Below are 19683 nucleotides of genomic sequence, written 5' to 3' on the forward strand. Positions count from 1 at the left end.
TCTCTCTCTCTCTCTCTCTCTCTCTCTCTCTCTCTCTCTCTCCCCCCACTTCCCCCCTCTCTCTTCTGAAATCAGCCTCTCCGGAGCGAGAAGCGGGCGACCACCAAACCCGACGGACCGATGGCGTCGCTGCGGCCGCTCGACCCCTCGCTCGCCGTGGCGGCCTCCGCGAGGCCGCGCCGCGGGCTCGCCGCGCCGGTCCCCTTAGGCGGGGCCGCGGGCGCGTCCTCCGTGCGGCGCCGCAGCGGGGTGGCTGCCCCGGGGAGGCGCGGCTTCTCGTGCCGCGCTGGATCCCCCGCGTCGGCTGCCGAGAGGTGAAACCCCTGTTAGTTTTTCTTTTTGGTCTGCTCGGTTTTGCTTTTGCGAAGCTTCGTACGGGACATTGCAATGTGAGGCCTGTCGAAATCCGTCTTGTTTGCATTTCTGGTTGGAACTGTGAATACGTACTATATACGAATGTACGAGCAATACTGCTACAAGAGCAGTATATGATAGTAACAAACCATAAAATGTTCATCGTGAGTGCTCAAAACGGACTGATCCTTACCCAACATTGAGTTATGACGCACTCATCATCATTATTTACGTTGTAAGAGGTAAATTGATTACTAGTGCTGTGAAGCTGTAGGGCTGTGGCTCGAAATGCAGAAGTATTTAACACGTTATGACATGTGCTGCATTTGTAGTTATGTATGAATTTGGAGCAAGCAAACTGTTCAAGTATTGTCTTTTAGAACTTAAATTGCTTTAACTAGCTTATTTTCATCAGGACCAATGCATCAGTGGTAGCAGGCTGTGGTACTTGCAATCAAGTAGGCAACACTACTTGATTATCAAACTAATTTTGTGTTGCATATATATTGTTACCGGTTAAATAAATTGATTCTTTGAAGCAAATATTCATCATATTTGGTATCGGAGATTTAATAATTCTCCTACTTGGCCCATCATAACTTTTTAACAATTTTGAAAAAGAAAAAGACAGCACCCGTTCAAAATTTGGATATAGTAGAAATGTTAGATTATTATTATATGTAAATAGGGAAATACTACAAACAAAATAACACATAAATTTTATGAGTCTAGGCAAAAGAGCTTTTGAAGATTCATAACTTTATAAAACACCATAAGATAAACTATCTACCTGGAATTTAGGTGGTCCAATGAAAATGTTATTAGAATTTTATTTTATTTTAGTCGCTGATTATTCTATTTTTAATTAATATATTAAATTATGTATTATGGAGTGCAGTTGCCGAATGATTACTTTGGGTGAACTCGAAGCAATATTGATACCTCTGTGTTTAGCTCATCCAATTGTAATATTGCCAGAACAATTACTTATGTGTACTCATTTGATTTGATAAGAAATTTGGTTATTCAATTCAAAACTGGTTCATGCACTTTTCAATTTGTTGTGTTTCAACTAAGATAAATGAAATTCCAAATCTAGCTTTACAGTGTGATGTATTGTATCCATATGCATTGATATTATGCCAAGCAGGTCATTCTTTGTGAACTTATTATTATCACAGTTACTTCCTTTTGCAGTACTTATGTTTATTTTCTGGCTTGTGATCATTACACAGTTGATACGTTGTCGTAGTTTATTGCAAATTGTTCTGTTGCATCTGTGCAATGCAACTCCCAGATCTGTGCATCCTTATTTAAGTAGAGTTTAGTGTCTATACTGACTATTTTTATTCTACAGAACAAAGGAGAAAAAAGGAATAAAACCTGTGCAACTCCGGGTTTGTCTAGATCACCAGGTTAAGTTTGGTGAGCATGTTGGCATTATTGGTTCGACAAAAGAGGTTGGCTCATGGAAGAGTCAGGTTGAGATGGAGTGGACACCAGATGGCTGGGTCTGTCAGCTTGACCTCCCTGGGGAAACACTTCTGGAGTTCAAGTTTGTGATATTTTTGAAGGAAGGGAAGGAAAAAATATGGGAGGATGGTGACAACCGTGCTGTGGATCTGCCAAAAGATGGTGCATTTGATATAATTTGTCACTGGAATAGGACTAAAGAGCCTTTGGATCTTTTAGGAACGCCAGAGGTTAAATTGTCTGGAGGAGCTGATAAGGTTATAGGCAAAGATGCTTCAGTATCTGGAAATATTGCTCTAGAAGAGATAGGAAATATTTCAGTGGCTGGGGATGGCTATCTAACACCAGAACTTGAGTCGAGCAAACTTGGTGGTCTATGGCAAGGTACTGATACAGTCTTCATGCGGTCAAATGAGCATGGAAATAAGGAGAGTGAAAGGAAGTGGGACACGACTGGGCTTGGCGCAGTACCACTAAAATTAGTGGAGGGTGATAAAGTGTCAAGGAATTGGTGGCGGAAGGTTTGTTGGATTAATTCCCTATTTTTTCTAGTCAAATAGATAAAGTATTCCATGTGGCTTTGTTCTTTTGGTCTTAACAGTTCACTGCTTCCCTTTTGGTGGTAATTTGAAAACAACTGGAAACATCTCTTGTTAAGTTGTTATCTTGAAATAAAGTACCTAGGTATTTTTTTAAAGAGTCTTAAAGTTAGTGTTCTCCAATTATGGTTGTTCTATCCACTATACCAAAATTTCTAGCTCTGTTAGACCTGTAGATTCTGATTCTACCTGTAGAGCATGCAAATGCTGTAACTGTTTTTATGTCACACCAAGGACAAGTAGCGCTGTGCTTTGCTTCTCATACTCTGTGTTGGGTGACCTGTGCCCCTAATGCTTAATTAGCTTGATCAGGCCCTCAAAAATTTGATAATCTCCCAGTTTGATGATCTTTGTGTATCATTTAATTTTTCAAATATAATGAACTAGAGATATGAATATGCAATACTCATGTGTAATAACAGTAATTGTCCTGTGTGGCCAGGAAATAACTTTTTGTTAGCTAGTCCTCTGAGTAAATAATCGAAAAGTTTGGTTTGTTCAAAGGAAAAATTGCAGTGACCTGACATGAAACAGTAAGCCTAAGGAGCCAAGCGAGCCACTATTTTTGCTCATTTTGTTAATGAGCCGTGCCGAGCCGAGCCGGCTCGGGGTCCAGCCCTAGCTACAGCTACCCATCAAATGTTACTCCCATTGCAATTGTTCCCAATGCGGTGATATTGTCGTGCATCTAGAGTCCAGACAAATGAATGGTAGAGAAAGAGATGCGGTGGATAAGGAGAAACATGATAATATTTTTTAAAAAATGAGGCTTAACATGTCAGTCTCCTCTGTTTTGGATATTTCAATTTTTACTGTTTTGGGGTAACAAAAATGATTAAGGACAGTGCAACTCACGCTTTCCATGAACTTGTAAAGCTTCCAATCAGGGTTAATTTAAGGCTGAATGAACTTTGTTTCCTAAGGGTCCGTTTGGATGTAGATATTGAGCAGCTGAATTTGAATTGGGAATCAATACCAAACCAGACTAGTATTGGAAATGGGTTTCAATACCAAATCAATTGTTTGGATGTAGATGAAATTGCTAGTTGGAATCCAATGAGATGGCAAATTCTAATTCATGTTTGGATGTGCGTATCGCCGAATCGACAACTGACCATCTTCTTCGCCGGGACCTCACCTTTGCCAACGCCCAACAGCCGCCGCCGCCGCCGGGACGCGCGCCGCATCGAGGATGAAGAAGAACCTGATTTGTGCGGTTGCAACCTCATTTCCCTGATTCTGGAGGCGGAGCATCTGGGCGATGGTGAGATCAACGCCTGGAGCCGGTCGGGTCTCATCTCGCCGATTCGAGCTGCTAGGGGAGCGATGCGAGGGAGAAAGATGCAGCCCCCCGATCGAGCTTTGCCGCCGCCGTGGTCCGTGGAGGTAGGAGAGAGGGAGGAGGAGGAGGAGGGCGGTAGGAGAGAGGAGGGAGGGCGGTAGGAGAGAGGAAGGAGGAGGGCGGAACGTGGCCGGCTGGCCGCGGTGGAGCTCCGCCTTCCAGCCTCCCGCAGCCCTTCTTTTCTGTCGCAAGTCAATTCGGCGCAAAGCGGAGGGGAAGAGGTCAGTATTGAGGGAAGGGGGTGGAAGCGCAGCCAATACCGGTTGGTATTGGAGTTGAATACCAATTCCGAATTCCTAACCATCCAAACAGCTAGTATTGGAGCTAACTAATACCAATTCCCAATTCCGAGTCTGAATATCTACATCCAAACGGGGTGTAAGTGATATGAAATCCAGCATTATGAAACTTTTGTCAAATCTGGGGTAAAGCGCAACCTTGATCTACTGACCTTCTGTGTTAATTCATTGTGCAATGTTTCTGCAGTTGGAGCTTGTTCGTGGGCTTGTGTCCGAATCTGTTGATGATCAGAGTCGTTTGGAGGCACTTACATACTCTGCTGTTTACCTAAAGGTTTTCCCACTTGCACCTTACTGTGCGTTAATCAATATTAGGTGCCACAGAAATCTAATGTTCCTTGAGCTTGTAGTCTGGAGACAAGAATATTGGTGAAAAGGTTTTGCTAACATTCTAAATTTGTTCTCTCGATTGCAGTGGATTTATACAGGTCAGATACCATGCTTTGAAGATGGTGGTCACCATCGACCCAATAAACATGCCGAAATATCCAGGGAAATCTTTCGTGTAATTGAAAGGATATACTATGGGAAAAACACATCAGCTCAGGTTAACTGCCCCTTTCCTCACAGTTATCGCAACATTTGCATTGCCCTTCAAAGATTTGCTTTACTACTGACATCATTGCATCATTAGCCAATGGACTGATCCAGTTTCATTCTTGTAACTGTGAAATGATAAACTAGGAATCTGATGTTTATGGTTGATTAAATTGCAGGATATGTTGCTTAAAAAGGATACATATTATTCAATTTAGGAATACTGATCATTGTCATATTTCGATGGATATTAATGCAGGATTTGCTTGTGATACGCAAGATTCATCCTTGTTTACCTTCATTTAAGTCAGAATTTACTGCCTCTGTCCCTCTAACACGAATTCGTGATATTGCTCATCGAAATGACATCCCACATGAGCTCAAGGTGATGACCACATTCCACAATTTGGACTAGTTTCACCGTTAGACTATTTGCAGCTCAATGATCTTCTATTGTGAACAGCAAGAAATCAAGCATACTATACAAAACAAGCTCCACCGTAACGCTGGCCCTGAGGATCTTATTGCTACCGAAGCCATGCTTGCTAGGATTACTAAGACTCCTGGAGAATACAGTGAAGCTTTTGTCGAACAATTCAAGATATTTTATAGCGAACTAAAAGATTTCTTTAATGCTGGCAGGTTATTTAATTTCTAATTTGCCCACATTTAATATTCTTTTTCTTCAGAATTCTAAGTTCCCTGTTCGTTATAATACACTATTGAAGCTGCCACTCTTACAAACTTACTAATCCTAATAAAGATAGTGACATCAGTTTTGAGTTTCAATCCATAACTACTTATCAACAGAAGTAGACATGCAATGGTAATGGTGATAATGGAATAAACATTTGCACCAAAAGAATTAAGGTCATGGAGTAGATATGTGTTTTCTTAGTAGCTTGCACAACCACCTAAAATTCTGGTACTTAGAGCATCTCCAGCAGATTACCCATCTCTCATACCCTATATTTTTTCTCTCTCTATCACCAATAACACTTTTTGTATTTTTGGTGGCCAATGCTGTAGCAGATTAGTCAATGGATAGGGTAGAGGGAGGAATCCCCCTACATTTGAGTAAGAGGGAGGTGTGTTTCGGTAACCACCAAAAATGTTTGGTATTGGGGATAAAATTGGTAATCTGCTGGAGCACCTCCACTGCCAAAAGGATAGTTTTTCTGGTATTGGAGAGAGATATGAGTAGTCTGTTGGAGATGCTAGTGGTTTATGCAGAAAGCTAGCAAAGTTGAATCTAGAATAATACTCCCACCATCCATTAATGTAAGTCACATTTTGTCTAGGGAAAAGTCAAACTTTACAAGTTTTGACCAACAACTAGTGAAATTGTATGCATGTTTAGGGTATAAAAATTTATACACAAGTATATTAAATACCAATGTACTTTTATTGCTGATTTATAGCAATTGGCAATATATTTTAAGAGAAATTAAGGGTCAAACTCTACTTTGGAAGACTTTGCCCCTACCAAACTCAAACAGAGATAATTTTGTCAATAAGATTGAAACTTGCTCCTCTGCTGCATCAATACTATTTACTCTAGTGGTCTATTGCATTTTTCAGTACTTACGTGACATAGTAACTTGTGCGTTGTAGCCTACTGGAGCAAGTGCAGTCCATCAAGGAATCTTTGAGCGAGTCTGCTTTGGAAGCTCTCGCATCCTTTGTGAAAACTAAAAAAGTGAGCTGCTCTAAAATCAGACGGCCTATCTCCCTGATATAGATGAGTAAAGAAAGTCATGAGATATGTTTTCTTTTTACTGGATCCTGCATCATATGATTGCTTTGGGCTAGAAGGCTTTGCTGTTTGTGTTCTTGCGCGTCTATGGTTTGGCAACTTGATAGAAAGGATAGCCTCATCTTCAACTAGTGTACTTTAAGTCCTGTTAGTCTTTATGCTTTGCTGGGTATGCTGCCATGTCAATGTTTATCAGCCATGGGTGTACAACCCCACCACTTTGGTCCAAGTTCCCTTAAACATGGATTTATGTGCCAATTTTTTCTCAATATCTAAACCACCTAGTTCCTCATAGGCATATTGGTTTTTTTGATAATTTAACAGTTGTTACTGCTTATCTTAAAAGCTTATTTTGAACCAGTTTATCGAGTAGATGGACCCACTGCTCACCAGTATAATGTCTAATTCATATGTTTATCTGTGATTCTATTGAGTATCTCAGAATTTGGACCAACGGGAAGATGCAAAAGATTTGGATAAAAATGGTGGCATTCATGTTTTGCTCAAGACCTTGCAATCATTATCTTCTCTAAGGTCATTTCTAATGAAGGGTCTTGAAAGTGGTCTTAGAAACGATGCACCAGATGCTGCTATCGCAATGCGACAAAAGGTTATTTTTTCAAACACAACTGATGAAGTATGAGTTCGAATTGGGTCCTTGTATTTCAATTATATTAACTGGTGAAGTTTTGCAGTGGCGTCTTTGTGAGATTGGGCTTGAGGATTATTCATTTGTATTGTTAAGCAGGTAATGACATATTTGACATTAAATTTATTCCTTTTAGTTATGGTGCTTTCTTACGTACCTACGTTATGCTTGGAGGTAAATGAGATTTTATTTTCATTGCTCTTGTACCATAACAGATACATCAATGCTCTTGAAGCCTTAGGTGGACCAGCTTCACTTGCACAGGGTCTGGATAGAGATAGAAATACAAGTATATGGGGCGACGCCCTTGAGGCCCTTGCCATTGGCATCAATCAAGTTAGCTTTTCAGGTTGGAAACCAGAGGAGTGTATTGCTATAGGCAATGAGCTTCTTTCTTGGAAGCAGAAAGGTCTATCTGAAACTGAAGGTGCATTTTCTCCTTAAACACCCCATGAAACCATGATTCATGAATGTGCATTCCTACTTCTGTTCTCATTGTGTGGACTACCCTGCAACTGTTCTTGTCATGTGTGCAGGCAGTGAGGATGGAAAGTATATTTGGGCACTAAGACTCAAAGCTACTCTTGATAGAACAAGAAGACTAACAGAAGAATACTCTGAAGCACTTCTTTCTATATTCCCTGAAAAAGTTGAGGTGAGTCTATTGAATCTAAAGTAGACGGGCCCTGTTATCATTAAATTAAATCATATGTTATTTCGCTCTCCGCCTATTGCTTGACTGGGATGAAACTGCATCACTTTTGCCCATACTTCTCTGGCAGACTGCTTGATGAGAATGTTACCAATCACCACCACCAGTAATTTAGGTTAAGCAACTTTATAGAAAAGTAATTTACTAAAACGTGCATAAATATTTGAAAGAATAGGTTTTACATTATCATAGATAAACATTTTATAACATTAGTTGTGTGCTTGAGTTCGGAAGGTAGTAGAGATCTGTGATTTGTTTGGATACCAAGTTAGAAGAATTTAGGGTGTAGTTGGAAAAGAACAACAATCGCAGTGAGCAAAGCATATTTGTGGGAAAAAAAGATACATGGGGCTGAGGAAGGCATCCAAAGAGGAAGTGAAAATAGGTATAGAGTGTTAGATTTCTTCTTGCTTAACTAAAAGAGAAATTTGTTTCCCTCTTATAATAGAGGAATTACCAAAGTAGTAACTGGTTCTGTGGCTTAGCCCCCAACTAGGCCAGCACAATACAAGCCCATGGTGTTTGGATGCTTGTATAGGCTTCCTAGTCAGGTTTGGGTTATGCATTTTTGGCCTGCAAGCCTGGCCCCTGTAGAACACAGAAAATGGCCGTAGTACCTAAGCGATGCTTGGCATCGTGCACGCGCCAACTCAAGGTTTGATACATCTCACCTCCATCGCATTTGCATTCGCATCCTCCTCTGCCCTTCTCCTGACACCGCTGTTCCTCAACTCCACTCCTCTCGTTCCTCTGCCATTTGCATCTCCATCGACGAGCACTCCTGCGTTATATCCAGGAGCCGTGTCTGCACAGTGCGTCATGCTCCCTCTATTCTTCGGCGTGTTGGGGCAGGGAACTCCGATCTTTATTATGAGGACAGATTAGAGATAACAGTTAGAACGCCCCACCTAGCCAACCCGACCATAAAACCCAGGTGTTATAGTGGGAGGGGTGGGGGCCTTTATCCTTGGTCCAACATTCCCCCTACGGCGTGCGAGCCCGGCGTAGCCCGCAGCAGGTTTGCCCGGCGTAGCCCGCAGCAGGTCTCAGCACACGAGAGGCACAGGGGAAATCGCGCAGCGGAAATGCGTGGCCGGGAGGGATCGAACCCAGGACCTCGGCTCTGGTACCAAGTTAGAACGCCCCACCTAGCCAACCCGACCATAAAACCTAGGTGTTATAGTGGGAGGGGTGGGGGCCTTTATCCTTGGTCCAACAATAACAGTGGCAGATTGAGCAGAGGCCGTCCTCCTTGAGGAAGGACTCTTAACTCAAATTCTGCATACCCGACTCCTAGTCTGCTACGGCTTATATAATGCCGATCCTAACAAACACAACTAATTCTGCTGAAAATAATCCCTGCAGCTAACTAACTCAATCTATCTAGCTCTGGATGTTGTTGCGCCTCCTCCTCTGGTACATCTGGCCAACAAAGGAGTCCATAACACGGCAGCCAACAAGGTATGCTGCCTCCACGAGTCTGACCTCCGCTGTTAGCATGGACCAGCAGCACCTCCCTTGCTGACTCCAGCTCCTGTGGCAGCGAGGGGTACGTGCTCTGCAGCAGCTGCAACTGTATGTGCTCCGCACCTGTGCCTGCTGCAACAGGAATGGTTTTGTCCCATGCCGCCGTGTTTCGACTACTCGCAGCTGGATGCCTGACTGTCTCCTAAAGCTCCCAATCTGATAACTACTATTTGCTTTCTTCTTCCCAAATTGTTAACCAACACATCTAGTGTTGGCTGTTGCAGTAGGATTTATAGAACAGTGGTTGGTTTCCTTGCTTCATTGGCTAGTCTTTCTGCAGATCTCGTGTGTTGACTGTTGAGAAATGTGAGTTGGTGATTCTTTGATAAAACATTGGATTTCTATGCAAACTTTATATTTGCAAAAGCCTGATGCTAGCATTAAGAGATTGAAAAACTAGTTTTTGCAGGTTCACTGCTGTTAACAACAACAACAACAACTTTGCCTTTTGTCCCAAGCAAGTTGGGGTAGGCTAGAGATGAAACCCACAGAAACAAGAATAAGAAACACAAAAAGGGCACAAGCCAAAGGAAGAGTTAGGGGTTTAGCAAAAAGTAACAAAGGTCAAGGTTCAGGTACGTTAATTGCTAATCTCCAAGCGCTCCTATCCATAGCTAATTCCTTAGCGATATTCCACTCTTTAAGGTCTCTCTTAACCGTCTCGTCCCAAGTTAGTCTAGGTCTACCTCTACCTCTCTTTACATTATCGCCCCGCTTTAAAACTCCACTAAGCACCGGCACCTCGGGAGGCCTCCGTTGTACATATCCAAACCATCTCAACCGATATTGAATCAACTTCTCCTCGATAGGTGCCACCCCGACCCTATCTCGAATCTCTTCGTTCCGGACTCTATCCCTTCTTGTATGCCCGTAGAACCAACGCAGCATACGCATCTCTGCTACACTCAGTTGCTGGACATATCGCCTTTTTGTAGGCCAACATTCAGCACCGTATAGCATCGCCGGGCGAATCGCCGTCCTATAGAACTTACCTTTTAGCCTCTATGGCACCTTCTTGTCACAGAGGACGCTAGAAGCCTGCTGCCACTTCAACCAACCGGCTGAAATTCTATGCCTAACATCTTCATCAATGTCTCCATCTTTCTGAAGCATTGATCCTAGATACCGAAAAGTATCCTTCTTGGCCACCACTTGACCTTCGAGGCTAACGTCCCTATCCTCATGCCTAGTCGGGCTAAAGTCGCACATCATATACTCGGTCTTGGTCCTACTCAGTCTGAACCCCCTCGACTCTAACGTGTGTCTCTACAGCTCTAACTTCATATTAACCCCTGCCCTACTCTCGTCAACTAGCACCACATCATCAGCAAAGAGCATACACCAAGGGATATCACCCTGTATGTCCCTTGTGACCTCATCCATCACCAAAGCAAATAGATAAGGGCTCAATACTGACCCCTGATGTAGTCCTATTTTAATTGGAAAGTCACTGGTATCGCCATCACATGTTCGAACACAAGTCATCGCATCCTTGTACATATCCTTGATGAGGGTAATATACTTAGTTGGGACTTGGTTCACTGCTGTTAGTGCAATCAATTTGTGTCGATCAGGAGAGCTGCGTATCATTGCATTAAGAAAGAAGTAGAAAGGCTAAAATAGCCATACAAACACACAAGAGTCGACCACACTACCCCCCCACGCTGCTAACCACCAGGTTGAGCAGCGACCAGGCTAGACAAACCTTTGGTGCCTGCTAGCATCCAGAGATCGGCCTCATTCTGTGCCAGTAGAAGGGCCTGATCGATCCTCGGCGAGGCACCACTAAACACTATATCATTCCTCATTTTCCAAAGGATCCTGATGCAAACCAACTGATGTGAACCCGCTAGGGTTTGTTCCCGATCTTTCAGTGAGAGAAGGGGGATAACTCGATTGGTACGTTCACGGCCCGACTACAGCCTTCCAAGGATGCTGCGCCTTAGCAACCGATACACCACCTCCAATAGCTTCCGCGATCTTGTGGAACGCGACACCCAGCCACTAGGGCACCCGTCCTGCAAGCAATCGTAGAACAAGCAAGAACAAGTAGAACAAGCAACTCAATTGCAAATATAGAGATAATAACCAATCTGAAATCACAAAGGTGGGGTTCTGAATCGAGTAGAACGGATGGTCTAGCCGACACACGCGTCTACACGCAAGTAGCAATGGCTAATCTTTCAACAAAACAAAACCCGATCTGTTTGTGGCGGCTATGGAGGTATATGAGAGGGTAGGGGACGACCAGGACGTGGTGGAGGTCGTCCCTCAACCCTAGGACGCACCCCTATTGGGCCCCACTTGATACACGGTCCATCGGGCCAAAATCAGGTGACACAGCACTGTGGACAGAAAAGGTCTCTGTAGTAAATCAACGATTGCGGCCACCTCGTAGAAGATATGGACATGAGTCCGGATCCATATGAATGTAGACTTGATAAGGTTTCCATCAAGTACTTGAACGTCCAAAACGGAGTCCAGATGAAGTCGTGGCGGCCGTCACAAGTTAACACATTCCTGCAGTACGAATCCAACATCCAAAACGTGTTGGACTTGGACTCTTTCTTTTCTTGCACCAAAAGTGATGTGGGGGCCTGGTGGAGGACGTTGGCAATACTTGGACTTGTTCCCCAATCAACTTGTTTGGTCCTCCATGCCTTCCATGTGTGTTTAATACTCTTTTTGATCCATGTATGTATTTCTGAAAATGATGATGAACACACATCATGGCGCAGCATCAATTCATCAAATGTATCAAATACAATCATGATAAAGAATGGTTTCACCTTTGAATCAAAGGTTTCTAATATGGTTGTATCCAAGCAGGTGATGTCCTCATCAGATCCAAGCTCCTAGGACGACCAGTGAATTAAAACCTCGTTGGGTATCCTTGTAGAGCCTTCCAACTCATAGAGAATGTGATTCATGCAAACTGTTGTAACTATTCACTTGATGTGGACTTGGAATCCTTTTATGCAAATTAAAGCTTAAATTCGCATAGTTTTTGCCATGTTCATTTTTTTAGCCGAAAATATCATACCTACAAGCTGCCACAAGTCACAAGGGGTAACTCTACCTCCAGACAGGGACAGGTTACCACATCATGTGTAGCCATCCAAGCAAACACGAGCTTTAGAGCACATGTTAGCTTATGCAGGTAAACCAGACACTGCTAGATTGCATTGCACAAGGCAGGCTTAGACTGGACTGGTTTAGATCTTAGCCAGGCTACACCTAGTCTGGGCATCCAATCTTTTAGATCTAAGTCAAGCTACACTTAGTCCAGGCATCCAATCACACCCTAAGAAAATAAACTAACCAAATCTAAGAGAACATGGACTCATATCATAGCTTAACAAACCTATACATGCATTTATAACTTTCAGTACACGGGGTTTAGATTTCCTGACTTTGCAAATTTGCATTTGCTAACAAAATTGGACTTCACAACAAGACCAGACTCTTTGGCCAATGCATCACCGTCTTACTGGTGTAGATGTTATGTTCACAAGAATATGAGCAAATATATTTTCCATTTACTATTTCCTACTTAAACTTTCTTGCGAATTGTGATGTTGCTAAAATTTGAGAGTGCTCTGTGACTGTCTGCTTATGTAGGTTCTTGGGAAAGCCCTCGGAATACCAGAGAACAGTGTAAGAACATACACTGAGGCTGAAATTCGTGCTGGGTAATTTCTTTTTGGAACAACAGTACTGTGCTCGTACATATAATTTGGACGATACTAATATCTAGATTAACAATCAATCTAATTGATGTGAACCTAACTATTTATATATGTTTCAGTATTATTTTTCAGGTCTCCAAACTTTGTACTGTGCTTTTGAAAGCTACTCGAGCAGTACTTGGATCATCCGTTTGGGATGTTCTTGTTCCTGGAGTGGCCCATGGAGCTCTGATACAGGTATTTTCAGTTTCCGTTTAGAAACATGTTGCAGTAGGTCAAGCATATTATCATTCATGTAAATTGTCATTGAAAACTTGAGCATAGATCATACAGATTTATGTCATATCAGGCTGTATGCTTTTAGCATGATTTCAGTTCAGATTATGAGTTGCACATGACCTTGCTCCATGCAGAAGTCTGGCCTACCCTTGAATCTTTAAAATGAGTCCAACCCATCTTAGCTTGTCATATTACAGTTGAAAATTCATGTGTTTATAGCAATGCTTTTTATGGCGTTAGTTCTTCTATTCAGGTTGAAAGAATAGTTCCTGGATCATTGCCATCGTCCATCAAAGATCCTGTCGTGCTAGTTGTAAATAAAGCTGATGGAGATGAAGAGGTACCTTTAAACAATTAAATCCCTGGTTAGTTGATCTTGTCTGGACAAATAACTGATATCCAAAGTTTGGCTTGTCATTCAACAGGTCAAAGCTGCTGGGAATAACATAGTGGGTGTTATTCTTCTACAAGAATTACCTCACCTATCACATCTTGGTGTTAGGGCTCGTCAAGTTAGTACTAAAAGACTCATTTTCTTTTCCTCACGGTTCAAGTTTTTAACAAATGTAACTGCTGATATGTTTCCAGGAGAAAGTTGTATTCGTAACTTGTGAAGACGATGACACAATTGCAAACGTGAGGTTACTTGAGGGAAAACATGTCAGGTTATATTCTATTCTGCTAGCATTTTATTCATTCTAATCTGGAATGTGTTACTTACTTGTCCTGAAAAAATTCTACTTTGCTAATGACAATATATTAATTTATATGAATAACAAAACTGTAATTCAAATTATGGGGGGGGGGGTGTTAAAATCAGCAGCTCCATAGTTGAAGTGTTATGTAAAGCTAAACCACCTGTACTGAACTAGCATAGCTAGAATGAGAAATGAACTGAATAAATCAAGCAATAATTGGCAAGCGAATAACATGTAGGGCAGACTTGCATACTTGAGATCCACCAGACGATCATAGACATGTCTGTTTAGCGCAGCAAGCCGGCCAGGAAGCAAAAGACAGCAAGTTTGCATGAGCTCCTGCTATAGCGCTATTGCTAGATTGCCCAATACAAAGTCTCCCACTGTGTTGAATATTTTAGTAGCAACAGATCTGCTTAATCAAAGAGCCCATAAGGATTCAGAGGGCTATATGAGATCGATGGGTTGATTGCAGGTGTGTGTGTATTTTTTTTTTTTTTTGGGGGGGGGGGGCATGACCGTGGCTCCGCCTGTGCAACCAACGCAGTTCCGTCACAGCAGGCTGAAGCCACAATCTAGCAGGTGTGGCAGGCTGGCAGCGACCAATGGCAGTGATGTTGCAGCTATTGATGATACAAACAGCAGCTCCGGTGGTGAGTAGCATTTCCAGGAGCGACACTAATGCAGCAGCCATGGCTGCCTCCACTTGGATGGCTGTGGTGCGCGGTTTTTTCCTTCCTCTTATGCATCACCCTCACCATCAGTCGCGCTAGGAGCCTGCGTGCCGCCTAGAGCCGCACTGCTGGCGCTCAACAGTCTTCTTGTGCATCTCCATGGGGATGGTGTGCATGCGGAGGAGGATGCCCCCCATATCCTTAAAAGTGTTGATGGTGCTACTTGCTATCTCCTTGGCATTAGCCTTTATCAAGTCCAATGGTTCAGCAGCAGAAGCCATGGGATCAGATTGAAACTAGGGAAACTGATACCATATGTTATGAACACTGATTTAGATGGCCCTGGACCCAAGCAAACATGACCTCACCAGGTAGTAGCCACATCATAAGGGCTGTTTGTTTGGTTGGGTCATTGTTTGTTGTCATAGGTGCCATGTGGGTGCGTGTCTGTGTGTTTTCGCTGTGTTGTATGTGAAAGGGGACTGGGGTAATAGATTGATGTTCTTGCTTTTCTTTGATTTTTTTCTCGAACTTGCAGGAAAGTTGTGTATTATTGCATTAATAGAAGAAGAGACTTACAACACCCACGAGCACCCCTCAGAACAAACAGATTACATTCGCGCCTGTTAGAATTTAAAGATCGTCCGGACCTAGTAACCTAGTTACCCAGGTTAGGGGCTGTGATGAAAGAGAGCCCCTTAGCACCTGCCATACTCCAGAGCTAAGATTCCTCACCAGCAAGAGAAAGGGCTGTGGAGAGCCTCTTGCTTTTATTTGATTGATCCATCTTCTCTCTTTATATAGAGAGGCTTCATCCATCTAGTAAGATCATGAATGATCCAACGTTTGCTGTAGTGCCTCCTAGGTATGCGGGCCAGGCAAACATTGTGATTTGTGAAACAGAGGTAGTAATTGCCGATGAAGTTCTCCTAATAAGGACTAGTGAGTCCGATAGCCATCTTTAGAACGAAACATGTAACCAAATACTTCCCAAACGCGGTTTTGTCAAAATTGTCACAAAAAATTATTAAATCTCACTGGGAACTGGCTGATTACTGTCTGTGCTTCTAAACCCTTGTGAGGTGTTAGTGTTACAATGAAAAAAAGCTGGTTGCCTATTTGAATCAACTCATTGCCTACTTGGATGAGGATCACTGTTCTAAGAAAGGCCTCAATTAATTTACTTTTGAATTTTGATCTCCTTGTGGTAGCAAGAAGATAGGAATCAAAAGTTAGTAAATTACTTATTTATTATTTCCTAGGACTTCTAATTTGGGAGGAAAACGTAGCATCTGACCCAACACCTACCCACCTACATCTCATTTTCATATTTTGCCAACCCTTACTAAGATACTTCTTTTGATGGGTAGAAGTGTCACAACGGATACGTAGCATCTGACGCAGCTCCTTGTGCTCTCTGATTCCATTTTTCCTATTGATACTTCTGTTAAGCGTAGAAGTGTCACAACAGATCGTGGATGGGTAGTGGCTAGTGGCGAGGGCGTAGATTGTAGCGATGAGATGGTAGAACACGAGGAATCGAATGCTTGAACTTGGACGGCGCCGTGGTGTGTTGCGCCCAGGAGCAAGGCTTGGGATAGAAGGGGTTTTGGTTTAACTTCTTGATTACACGTGAACATCCGGGAGCATTATATAGCCCTGGATCCTATACAATGCAACTAATCCTCAAGCTAACAGACTCCTTTAACAAATCCTAAACAAACTCACAATTGTAACCAACCAAATCTCTAAACTAACTCAAATCTCTAAACCAACTCTAACTTGCTGATGAAGTCTGGACATTCTGGGAGTGAACGTCGTTGCCCACAGACTGAGCATGACAAGAAGTGTAATATGACATGAATCAGGGTTAGTCTAGGCACTTCACAAGAGTCTAGATGTTTTTTCTCCTGTAATATATTTGCCCCTTGGGGCTGTTGCAATACAGTCAGATATTTCACAGGAATTCCTCCTCTCCACCGTTTGTAATCTGCAACAACTCCTACAAGACATTCACCTCTTCAATGATGTGAACGAGTTCTTCCATTGCCCCCCCCCCCCCCCCCCCCCCCAACATAAACCACCCACCCCAGATTGAAAGTTGGCAAGTTATATGTTTTCTTTCTTGGATCGCCAAATGAGTTGGTACCATATTTTATTCAGCTTGAAGGTTCTGAAATCCTGAATGCAAGTCCCGAGTCCTATTTGGATGGTATAAATTAGCGTTTGCACCGCACGATAGTGAAGTATTATGCAACTGCTAATTAGGCCCCCTGGTAATTGAATATTTTTGGTGAGTTTGGTTGCCCTTTTTTGGTTGACTTGGACAGAAACTGACATGCGTTTATTACAGGTTGGGAGCATCATCCACTAGTGTTGATCTATCAGTAGTTTCAAATGAAGATGGGAGTGCTGCCATATCTTCAGACACATCCAGTGGAGGAAATTTATTTGCGCGAGAGTTACCAGAAGAATTCTCCCCACCACTGGCTATAGACATGTCGTTAGATGTGTTTAAGGTTAATTTTTTCCCCTTAAATCATTGAACTGAATTTCATGCCGATTACATGTTACGCTGCATGCTTTAAACTTGCTCATACTTATTTTTTTTCCTTTTCTGTATGGGGGGCATCACTTCAGCCAAAGAGTTATACTTCAGGTGTGAATGTTATGTCTGGTGTGCTCGAGCTTTCAGAGGCATCAATTGAATCATCTGGTGCAAAAGCTGCTGCATGTGGAACTCTTTCAGTTCTGGCCTCACTGTCAAATAAAGGTACATATTTCTGTTGAATGATTCATCAATGTATATCAATTTTTGTTTACCAGCATTCTTACAAATAGATATCTCTGTCAAATAAAGGTACATATTTCTGCATATCAAAAAAGGGAAAGTATTGAACAGGAAATAGTAAGATAACTTTAATTCCGCAGTTCTGTATTTAATCAATGTTTGTCATCATTTTATTTCTGTATTGCCATTGCTAGTACAGGAAAATCAGTTCACATTTGCGGTTTGGTAGAATCTAGTTTACACCCATGGTATCATCAAAGCAAGTAAATCTAGCTGATAACACTGTATTGTTCCTTTTATGAAAATAGAATAGCCTAGTGTTTATCCAAAGTGACCGAGAGTCTGAGAGTAGGCACACATTTCATCGGTAGGCTCGTAGAAACAATGTAGAATGTGGTAATAACGTTTTATGTGCTAGAGTGACAAAAACCAATACCTGTTACCATCTGCCTTATCACAGCATTTTATGGTTCTGTAGACATTGTATGTTATGTACTTAAAGAAAAAGCTTATAGGGGTACAACAAAGTGCTTTCTCCAAGGTCTTATCTTCCATTTTTCTATTATCTTATGTTTTTTTTTCATTGATTGTTGGGCAGTTTACAATGATCAAGGAATTCCAGCCGCATTCAGAGTTCCTGCAGGTGCTGTGATTCCATTTGGATCTATGGAGGATTCTCTCAAGAAAAGTGGATCACTGGAATCCTACACAAAGCTTCTAGAGAGGATCGAAGCCGCTCAAATTGAAAATGGTGAACTTGATAGCCTATCCTCAGAGCTTCAAGCAATGGTTTCCCTTCTTTCTCCATCCGAAGAAATCATTGAATCTTTGAAAAATACATTCGATCAGAATGTTCGACTTATTGTCAGATCTACTGCTAATGTGGAGGATTTGGCTGGTATGTCAGCCGCTGGGCTATATGAATCAATTCCTAATGTCAGCCTTTCTGACCCAAGTTCCTTTGGAGGTGCGGTTGGACAGGTTTGGGCATCATTATACACAAGGAGAGCAGTCCTTAGCCGCCGAGCGGCTGGTGTCCCTCAGAAAGATGCCAAGATGGCCATTCTTGTTCAAGAAATGTTGCAGCCAGATCTCTCCTTTGTGCTTCACACTGTTAGCCCATCCGATCATGATCCCAAGTTGGTTGAGGCTGAGGTTGCCCCTGGACTGGGAGAAACCCTTGCTTCTGGAACCCGTGGCACCCCTTGGAGACTCTCGTGTGACAAATTTGATGGCAGAGTCACCACTCTAGCTTTTGCAAATTTCAGCGAGGAGATGGTGGTGCTCACCTCTGGTCCTGCTGATGGAGAAGTGGTTCGTCTTACGGTAGATTACAGCAAGAAGCCATTATCTGTTGATGCAACCTTTAGGGGGCAGTTTGGCCAGCGACTCGCTGCTATTGGGCAGTATCTGGAGCAGAAGTTCGGGAGTGCCCAAGATGTGGAAGGCTGCCTGGTTGGCAAAGATATCTTTATAGTGCAGAGCAGGCCACAGCCATAGTAAATAAAGTTTTGCTAAGATGAGTGTGATTACTTGATTTGGTGAATAAAAATGGATGCATGGCTGGAGATATTTATGGGTTCTGTAGCACACATAGCAGTTATTCAAGTCCTTGTAAACACCTTGCCTGAAGTAAAATAATGAGTTGGGCCAGGTCCAGCCATTCTCTTGGATCAATTTTTGCGAGCAGCAAACTTGAGTAATGTAACGACTTATAGTGACCTCGTTTGGATGTAAATAATCAGAATCTACGGGACATGTAATGTAATATCTAGCTGAGAATATATCCATCATTATCGTAGGCGCTTGCAGCGAGCACCCGTAGAAAAAGTACTTCAATCCAGTGAAAGCATGCTTTTGTATGTGATTAGATTGCATGTTTTATCAGTCGGTGGAAGGTAAAAGCTATCATATTAGTGTCACAAAATTTGAATCTAAAATTGAAGTTTCATAAGTATAGTATTGGCTAAGACTTGGATATATTATCAATGCCATTGCTTTATAACGGCAGATTGATTCTCATGGGGGGGAATGCAAGTGTCGAACTGTCGGATATTTAAAATGTACTTTCTCCGATCGAAGTTATAAATTATTTTGATAAATTTAGATATATATAGCTTTTGCTAGATATACGTTATGTCTAGATATATAATATTTAATTAAATTACTTAAGAATAAAATATCTAAATAAATACCCATCTTTTATTAATAATCTAGGATTTTTATATTTTTAATGCATAAAGAAAATCACACAAACCTAATTAAATTGGTCTCGCTATTTTTTGGATATTTTATGATTTATAA

At 42.2% G+C, this 19683-nt stretch overlaps 1 protein-coding gene across 1 annotated transcript; it reads left to right on the top strand.

Moving 5' to 3' along the window:
- The first annotated feature begins 120 nt into the window (after positions 1-120).
- Positions 121-19222, top strand: LOC112883926 (phosphoglucan, water dikinase, chloroplastic). The gene is made up of 19 exons (XM_025949192.1): positions 121-314; positions 1712-2348; positions 4255-4341; positions 4483-4614; positions 4864-4989; positions 5068-5246; positions 6219-6303; positions 6803-6970; positions 7056-7108; positions 7225-7436; positions 7546-7664; positions 12870-12940; positions 13057-13174; positions 13470-13556; positions 13642-13728; positions 13805-13881; positions 16942-17107; positions 17229-17361; positions 17978-19222. Exons 1-19 carry the CDS (start codon positions 121-123, stop codon positions 18877-18879), a joined length of 3633 nt encoding a protein of 1210 aa, XP_025804977.1. The 3' UTR covers positions 18880-19222.
- Positions 19223-19683: the final 461 nt, after the last annotated feature.

The sequence above is a fragment of the Panicum hallii genome, chromosome 3, assembly GCF_002211085.1.
Source record: "Panicum hallii strain FIL2 chromosome 3, PHallii_v3.1, whole genome shotgun sequence".
Taxonomy (NCBI): domain Eukaryota; kingdom Viridiplantae; phylum Streptophyta; class Magnoliopsida; order Poales; family Poaceae; genus Panicum; species Panicum hallii.

Bases quoted from the DNA above. Each gene is read 5' to 3' on its own strand.
- LOC112883926 (XM_025949192.1), top strand. From the start codon at position 121: ATGGCGTCGCTGCGGCCGCTCGACCCCTCGCTCGCCGTGGCGGCCTCC. The intron at 5,247-6,218 runs GTTATTTAATTT...TGTGCGTTGTAG, and splicing joins GATTTCTTTAATGCTGGCAG to CCTACTGGAGCAAGTGCAGT. The intron at 13,882-16,941 runs GTTATATTCTAT...CGTTTATTACAG, and splicing joins CTTGAGGGAAAACATGTCAG to GTTGGGAGCATCATCCACTA.